A 9,266-nucleotide genomic window follows, 5' to 3' on the forward strand; every position below is an offset into this window, starting at 1 on the left:
GACCTCAAACTGATTCTCGTTTTCTGTTTCTCTGATGCAAACACGCATATGCAAACACACGCACACACCCACAAGCAGTGTCCTAATTCAAGGGCCAATTGAAGCCAAAGAGGGCTGCATTTCTTTGCCATATTTGGGCCTTTTTGTCCCATTGTGACATATTTGGTGGAGGCCCGTGCACAGGCCACATTAGCTTTGCACATCACATTCATGACACTAAGTATGTTAATGTTTTTTTTGTCTAAAAAAAAAACAAGCATCACGTCAATGGAATCAAGGGCATGACTCTTAAAAAGCAGCCTCTCAGCTGGCTCTTTAGGGAACAGATCTGCACAGTGAGCAGTAAAGTATTTATGATGTCCAACAAATTTTTTTTTGTTTTCCACAGACCAAATCATTGAAAAGGAGGAAGGCCCTTACTATACTCATCTTGGGGCAGGACCCAGTGTTGCTGCAGTGAGGGAACTGATGGAGAACAGGTAGTGATTAGTAGCACATTATTTTTACTGTCTATGTGTGGTTGTTTTTACTACGAAACATGCTGAGAGCCTACAAGTCACCAGCAACCACAGACAGGGTGGAATGGGGCGGAGTTAGAGCCACTCTAATTAAAAGGAAGCATTGTTGAGGCAGCTCTCACAGGCGTTCTGTGTCAAACTACGATCACGTACACAAAACACAAAACACACTCTGCACACGGAAACAGGAAACCCCTGGAGCTGAGATCAGGGGGCCCTTCAGACAAGATGACAGCTTGTTTCAAACAACTTGCTCTCCATCACTGTCCAGCTGACAGTGTCTATACTGAACGTGAAAATGTATCAGTTTTTAATGGCATATATTTTTTTTATCTAATACTATCTAATATACATTAGTCAGCCATACCATTAAAACCTCTGACAGATAAAGTTGTTACAATCTTGTTACAATTTGCCCCAAACATAAGGTGGGACATATTTGGCAGCAAGCGAACAGTCAAATCTTTAAGTTGATGTGTCTGACAGGGACCTAAATATGATGACTGGGTCAGAGTGTCTCCCGAACAGCAGGTCATATCAGGTATTATCAGTATGTAAGGATTAAAAACTAAGTCAAAGTAAGGACGGCTGGTGAACCGAATGTACAAGGGTTACTGACACAAAGTGGAGAGGGAAGTCTGGGCCAGGTAGTCTGGTGTCACAGAAGAGCCGTTGTGGGACAAATTGCTGAAATCCTTAATGTTGGTTATGGTGGAAAGGTGCCAGAGCACACAGTGCTGTGCATCACCGCTCTCAGCGTGCAATACGGCGTAGGCACAGGCCATTCAGACTGCCAATGACTACGTCTGTCCTCTGCTGGAAGTGCCTTCAATTGGCATGTGGCATTGGCATGAGCCATGGAACAATGGAAAAAAGCTGCCATGTTCGATTAACCACATTAACATCATATGAAAGGCTATTGTGTGCATTGTTTACCTGGGGAAGTTTTGACGCACAATGGGAAAAAAGCAAGCCTGAGGGGACAGTGTGAGGATCTGGCATCATATGGATGCTTTGACATGTGCGACTCACCTTAAGAGCGTTGCAGACTATGTACACGTCTTCATGGTAGTGCTATTCCCTGATGACGGTGGCCTCTTTAGGCAGGATATTGCACCCTGAAACAAGAAGAAAAAAAGCTCCAGGGTAGTGCAAAGTACTTGTCTAAGAGTTCAAATTTTTTACTTGGCCTCCAAATTCAACAAATCTTAATCCTATTGAGCTTTTGTAGGATTTTCTGGAAAAACACCAGCTTGCAGCTTACAGGAATTAAAGAGTGTTCTGGAAACATTTTTGTGCTTCTGGAGTTCACTGCTTTGACAAGTGAAGATCTGGAAAATATTAGACAGATGGTTTCAGTGTTGTGGCTGTCAGTGATGCATGCTCTGAGGTGAAAAATCACTGATGTCCTGTTTCTTGTATGTGTGTTTTGTTTGCCACAGGTATGGTGCCAAAGGAAACGCAGTGAGGGTGGAAGTTGTTGTTTACACTGGGAAAGAAGGCAAGAGCTCCCAGGGGTGCCCAATAGCTAAATGGGTATGTGTTTGGCGTTCATGTCCATACCGTCCCGACCGTGCTGAGTATTTCTGTGTGTTGAAAAGTTCATGAATTCATGGGAAGAGTTGGAAGTCAATCCCAGATTTTTTCCCTAAACAATCAAACTACAATTTAAAGGTACTGTGTGTAACAATTACTGACATCTAGTGGTCAAGTTGGAGATAACAACCACCTCAAAGTTTTCCATCAACCCTTTAGCAAGAAACTGCATCTATATCAATCTATATCAGTAGACTAAATAACCCGTTTAGGACAAAAACAAGCAACTCATTTCGAAAGCATTTGTACTTCAATGGTGATTTACATCTGGGACATGCCCCACCAGCGTTTATTCTTGTTTGCTGCTTTCACCTCTTCTGAAATGACTCCACCTGTTTAGGATTTTGCTTCTTTGACAAGGTCTATTAATGCTCCATTGGTTGTTCTTGCATTATATAATCTGTACTATTTTTCAAACGTGTACCCGTTCTCACAATAATGTATCTTCAGCAACTGATTCCTCCATTTCCTTCTCTTTCATAGCCATTTCAACATTACTCTTTTTCTACAATACTTTTATGCTGATACAATCATTGTGTGCTGATAATATATAATATGGCATCTCTCCTGTGTAGACATGCTTCACAAATTGTTATAAAAGTTATTCATTCTGCGGTAATAAAACCAAAGCAGCTTCTTTAGCAGTTTCTTTATTTTGCCATAAATGCTTGTGTGTTTTGACCTACATGTTTTTCTTTGTGTCCTTACACTAAATCATCTGACAGGTGATCCGGCGTGGCAGTGAAGAGGAGAAGCTGCTGTGTTTGGTCCGTCAGAGACCAGGGCACCGCTGTGACACCGCCGTGTTGGTGATCCTCATCTTGGCCTGGGAGGGAATCCCTCGGCAGGTGGCAGACCACCTCTACCAGGAGCTCACAGACACTCTCTTTAAGTACGGTTCCCCCACCAGCCGCCGCTGTGCCCTCAATGAAGAGTGAGTGCCTTCTCGTTTGTTTTTCATTTAGCTACTCCCTCCCTGCTGTTTTCATTTCTGTGAAAACCCCTCCGCTCTGTCTCCACAGTCGCACGTGTGCATGCCAAGGTTTGGACCCAGACACTTGTGGAGCCTCTTTTTCATTTGGCTGCTCCTGGAGTATGTACTACAATGGTTGTAAATTTGCCCGCAGCAAAGTGCCCCGCAAGTTTCGCCTGCTTGGAGAGTACCGGGAGGAGGTGAGGATGTGTGTGTGTGAGAGCGTGTGTGTGTGAGTGTTGATTTGTGGTAACAAGCTGTGAGATGGCAGTTCAGTTTCCACAGATGCATGAGGACATCACTTTTTACCATTTCTCTCCTGTTGCTTATAGTGATCTTAGAGGATATTGTGCATTTAATTACAGCGTTTGCATTACCACGATATGTCTAAGGCGGCTCAGTTAAAGATATATATTGAATTAAAACGTTATTTTTTACTACCCTGCAGTTTATCTGCTGACCAGCTGTTTTTCAAACACTTTGCCTCCTTGTGGCTTATGTTGGGTATGACACTCATAGCCACAGGGAGAACAGTTTAAACAAAGCCAATTTTCAAATGAGATGCTATCCACCTAAAATCCTCAATCTATTACTTTCAGGAGCAGAGGATAGAGAACAACCTTCAGGGTCTTGCCACCGACCTCTCACCACTCTACAAAAGACTGGCTCCTGAAGCTTTCCAGAACCAGGTATGAAAACTTAAAACAGCCAAACATACTTTTAATAATCCTGATAATTGATTCAGAATTGGCCTGTTTTTGTGCTCAAGTTACCACACAACATCACTCCATGACTTCCCCATAGTTTGTGCTCCATATTCCTGTAGTTTTCTCAACATTTGTTGCTTTGTGAAGCAAATCTAAGCTCAGCGTAGATTTGTAAATGTGCACTGTAAATGTGTAACTTAGCATCTCCGCTGTGAACCAAACTCTTTCTTTGCTTTGACCTTTTACCTCTCCCAGGTCGAGCAGGAGGCAGGAGGGGAGGACTGCCGGCTGGGCAAGAATGAGGGACGTCCTTTTTCTGGGGTCACAGCCTGTGTTGATTTCTGCGCCCACGCTCACAAGGACACCAGCAACATGAACAATGGCAGCACTGTGGTAAGCTGGCTGAGAGTGTGACACTTTTTAAATATGATAAAAGAAGAAGAAAGGAAATTAAAAAAAGACAAACCTTACGTTGATATTACTGAATACCAATCTGCATTTAATCAATCTGTGCCAAATTTCAAAGAGATTATACATTAGAGATGATGGATTTTGAATGAGGTCGGTGTCAGGTGTGGGTTTTAGGGAGGACACGGATGTGGACTTTCCAAAAACAAGGTAGATTTATTAACAAAAAACAAAGTAACAACATAAAACGCGGCAGAGCCGGAGAAAAACGGAGCTATAAACAAAACAAAAGAACATGGCATGGAATAAATACTTATCTTTCCAAAAACGTGGAAATCATAGGACGCAGGAACCTTAGCATGGCTTTACAAACTTGACATTAAACAAAGATCTGGCAAACTGACAGGGGAGGCAGGAAACTAAATAGGGAGTGAGAGTGATTGGGGAGTGAGTGCAGCTGAGGGAAAAAACACAGGTGAAGTGAGTGAACTTATAAACAGAGTGCAGGGAAACTAAGGCATGACAAAAAACTAAACCTGGACTGAAAATAAAAGCATAACCTAAACATGAAAACTAAAAATGAGAGTCTCTGGGCGTGACAGTCGGGAGGATTTTGAACTGATCTGTGAAGCCAATGTATGTGAGCCAGAATTGGTTTTATGATGCTCTCTTTGCTTAGTCTTTGTCAAATTGTGGCTGCCACTTTCTGGGGAAGCTGGAGCTGAGTCATTTCAGTGTTGCTTATAATAAAGTAATCAGTACTGCTTATAAATGCAGTTGTTGGCTGTAGTTATGGACCATTCTTTTCAGGCTTGGATGAGCTTGGATGAAACCCTGGTTGTCTGTTTTATGTCCTTTTTCAGGTTTGCACTTTAACAAAGGAAGATAACCGCGCAGTGCGTAATATACCAGAGGATGAACAACTCCATGTGCTGCCACTTTACAAGATCTCTGACTGGGATGAGTTTGGTCAGACTGGAGGCCAGTGGGCCAAAATCCAAAGTGGTGCCCTGCAGGTTCTGTCATCATTTCCCCGAGAGGTGAGCAGCTTTTAGTGCTATGATGTTTGACTTTTTTTTCACATGTACCATGTTTTAAATCATTTGCTGTGTCGTGTTTCAGGTGCGCCTACTTGCTGAGCCAGTGAAATCAGCTCGTAAGATAAGGCAAGAAGCTCGTTTGAAGGCTCAAGCGGAGAAGATGGAGAAGAAGCTCGGGTTGACTTCTCCTTCTCCTGGGAAAGTGAAACCTGAGACCCCCAACAAAGGTAGTAACGCTACACCTCTGGTCATGCTGTCTATTGGTTTTAAATTTGGTCAACATTCAGAAATGTTTTATAATATCGTGTCACTAATATATGTCCTCTCGTATACCCAAACAAGAGCCACAAGACTACTACAGCTCTTACGGACTACCACCCAGACCCTCCAGCGATGGGAGATTCCTACCAGAGAGAAATCAACCCAGCGCTTACAACCAGGGTGCCAGCAGCCACTCCACTCCAGGTGCAGGGGTCACCCCACAGATGCAGATCATCTCCCCCAACCACCATGGCCTGCCAGGTCTCCAGTTTGGACATAATGGCTCAACTCACAATTATAAGACAGTGAGTGACACCATGAATGGTTATTCTCCAGCATCTGGCGAACAGGGTGCTCCATTTGATCGTATACCTCCACACAACACCCATAATGACTATCCTTTTAAAACTGAGCCCAACGAGGTGCACTGCTCTCCTCTGCGCAGACTTTCCCCCAGTGGGACTGTTCCTCCTCCTCTTCCTCCTCACTCCCCCTTCTCCCCCAAACCTACCTCTGAGGGCCTCTTCAGCAGGCTCAACGGACTCCACCGAGTTGCAGGAGATGTCGCAACAGAGGTCAGAGGTCATGGCTTCCCTCCAGGCTCATCTCTACCCCAACAAACTCCCCCACTTCCACTAAAAACGACCCCACTTGAACCGGAAGAAGTGAAGCAAGAAGAGGTGTGGTCAGACAGCGAGCACAACTTCCTGGACCACGACATAGGTGGGGTCGCCGTGGCACCATCACATGGCTCCATCCTAATCGAGTGTGCACGGCGGGAGCTTCACGCCACTACGCCTATCCTCAGGCCGAACCGCAGCCACCCCACCCGTATCTCCTTGGTCTTCTACCAGCACAAGTCCCTCAATGAGCCTGGCCACGGGATGGCAATGTGGGACGCCAAAATGGCCAAACGTGAGCGAGATCGGGAGGAGGAGGCTGAGAGATCAAGGATGGAGGGCAGCCCAAGCGGAGGTGTGGGTAAAGGTTCCGTAGGGGTGGAGGGAGAGGAGGAAACAAGTGATGAGACAGAGAGAGCAAGGAGGGTTCTGAATGTCCCGACACGTCAGGGTTGTACTCTCCCGAGGGATGGCGTCATCACCGTGTCCCCTTATGCTCTTACACAAGTGACAGGCCCTTACAATCGCTGGACTTAGTGTGTTGTACACTCACAGAAAACTCCCACACCGTGTGCTTCTGCCTTACCTCATTCAACTTCAGACTGCTATCTCATTTTTATATCGTTTTCATTGTGCTTTTCTAAGATCTGTTCACTTTGTCCTTCTTCATCTCTGCCTTCATAGCAACGAGAAGGGCCAAAGTTTATTGGCTTTTTAACTGTGAGTTTCGGTGTTGGTTTTTATTGTAAAGAGATGGTGCTTTGAAGCTTTTAAAGATGTTTTTAAAACTGGTTTTATATACATGATTAAGAACAAAAAAAAAAAGATGTGATTATTTATTCTGATCATAACTATTTCTATTTAATTTCTGGTGTAAGCCTGTTTACTGCAAAAATTTCTATGATAACCTGCATTATGTTGTACAGTAGGAGTGAGCTTTTATTTCAGCCAGTAGTTCTCTAATGGTAAGAGGAGTCTCACTTGGCTCTGACATTGGTGCCATTCTCACTGAAATCTTTGTCAAGCAAACTCATAACATCACATAATGTAGACTAATATTCTGATTTATATCTACCACAGATTATCACATGTAGCATTGTGCTTTTCCTCTTGCTGCCTCTAACGTCTGTTGGCAGTTGATATAAGAAATGTACTTCTTTGGTTTGTTGTTCTGTTTTCTCACAGATGTGTATGGCATATTAAGAAGCACTTTTTTTAAAAATTCTCCTAACCTTAACTTGAAAAAGAGTCCATAGGCCTAAACTCACACACTCATGCACACATATAAATATATCTGTGTGTGTGTGTGAGTGTGTGTGTACATGTGAGTTTAGAGTGAACCCTGTTTTGTTTGAACAGTATTTCTGCATTTATTTGCTTTTCAGTCACTTGACTGAAAAATGGCACACATATCTCATGAAATTATTATTATTATTTTTTTTTTTTAAACCTAAAATAATGAGGAATCATGAATTGCTGCAGCAGTGAGGTGCTTATCACGTTGGCACTTATCGTATACTCAGCTCCTGGAATTCAAGTCCTTCATAGGGAACAAGTGTGATTATAGGAAGTAAGAAGCTTACTGTATGTTTTAAAGGTGCTACAGGTGAGGCCTGTTTTCTAAACAGAGGCCGCAAAGTGTCACACATGTCAACAGAACATTGCCAGGTTTTATGTCCGCACTCTGGATTTGAACATGAAAACCGCGTTCCCCACTGCTGAATAATCAGACTATTCCCTCTTTTGCCTCCTTTTTGCCTTCTTCGTAAGAAACCACTCAAACATCTGGTCCACCTCAGACAATTTGGAGCGCCCGACCCTTTTATGAGACTTTGTTCACAGGTAGTGTTTTTTTACAGGGTCTCTGTAGAGGGGGGTCGGTGTCTAGGGCTTGGTAAATCAAGATTTTTTTATTTTATTTTCATTTTTTTACTCACGAAAGAGAAGCTCTTCGTTTTAAGAACACATTGACAAAATTTTAGCACAAACCTTTACTGGCATCCACACTAAGCTCATGGCATAACATTTCCTGTAGAAACATTTTGGACTATTCCATATTTAAACTTGGTTTTGGTGCTAACAGGACAAGTTGACAAGGTACAGACGTTGACCTGGCCTGATTATATACTGTATAACGGTGATTGGTGCTTACTGAAACTCACTGGTGTGGTATATGTACATCATTGTCAAGTTGTCCATCTGGAGCTCAGATGTCTTCCACAAATAACCCAGTTCTCCAGCAATTCTCGAACATCACAACCCACATGCAAAATGAATGAATGTAAACTGTTTTGAATCAGTTCATTTACACAAAAATCACGTTACGATATTGAAGTTGTAAAGGTTTTCTTTTGGTTTGTTTAGTTTTTTTCCTGTCTGTGGGGGACATTCTCAGTCCACATCAAACGTTTTTGTAAGAAACTAACAATTAGCACCAGCATTCAAAGAGACTGTAAATATATATGTGAACCACATTGTTTTTACTGTATTGTTAATGGTGTTTAGACAATGGGTGATCTTGCTTATTTTGAAACTGAATTACTGTACGTTGCTGAAAGTATATCCAGTTTAGACTTGAGAAGAGACTAAATTTAGCATTCCTTTGATGGATGGCTGATCTCTTTTGGGATTGTGAAATAAAGTCATATTTATATTTTGGACCTGATCACGATATCCTCCTTTTTTTATTTCCTGTTACTGTTACACACACTCACACACACATACATGCAAAAAAAAAAACATATAAAAACAGATACACATTTGAGTTTTCAGCATTAGTGTACAGCCTGAATATAACGAGACATTTGAGTCCATATAATGAATAAAACCGTTGCGCTTCATTGTTTATCCTGAATCTTTAGGCTCGCTTATAAGATGGTGCTCTATGTTTTTTTTGTTTTAATGAGATAATTCAGTAGAATAAGGGAAAGGTTTTAAAGCGTACGGTAACACTAACAATCACCTAATCAATAAGCACGTTTCCATGACCTAAAACCTCTCCTATACAAAAACTACTCTTGTAAAGGTGAACAAATACATTTCAATAACTGCTGTAGTTAAAGTACCAGAGCATCAAACTATACTTAAAGTGTAATAACTTGTCATAAGCAATGAGTTATTGAATTAGACCTGTTCGTATTGTA

General features: G+C 42.3%; 1 protein-coding gene across 3 annotated transcripts in view; it reads left to right on the plus strand.

Annotated features, from left to right (window-relative positions):
- Window positions 1-8,781, plus strand: part of tet1 (tet methylcytosine dioxygenase 1) — a 31,116-nt gene extending 22,335 nt beyond the window's left edge. For all 3 annotated transcript variants that reach the window (XM_075478289.1, XM_075478290.1, XM_075478291.1), the window contains 9 exons: window positions 389-479; window positions 1,961-2,054; window positions 2,840-3,048; window positions 3,137-3,287; window positions 3,687-3,776; window positions 4,050-4,187; window positions 5,066-5,242; window positions 5,325-5,469; window positions 5,585-8,781. In XM_075478289.1, coding sequence (XP_075334404.1) covers window positions 389-479; window positions 1,961-2,054; window positions 2,840-3,048; window positions 3,137-3,287; window positions 3,687-3,776; window positions 4,050-4,187; window positions 5,066-5,242; window positions 5,325-5,469; window positions 5,585-6,660 — 2,171 coding nt within the window. In that variant the 3' untranslated portion in view covers window positions 6,661-8,781. The remainder of the gene's footprint in view (window positions 1-388; window positions 480-1,960; window positions 2,055-2,839; window positions 3,049-3,136; window positions 3,288-3,686; window positions 3,777-4,049; window positions 4,188-5,065; window positions 5,243-5,324; window positions 5,470-5,584) is intronic.
- Window positions 8,782-9,266: the final 485 nt, after the last annotated feature.

Source organism: Odontesthes bonariensis, chromosome 2 (genome assembly GCF_027942865.1).
Source record: "Odontesthes bonariensis isolate fOdoBon6 chromosome 2, fOdoBon6.hap1, whole genome shotgun sequence".
NCBI classification, from domain to species: Eukaryota; Metazoa; Chordata; class Actinopteri; order Atheriniformes; family Atherinopsidae; genus Odontesthes; species Odontesthes bonariensis.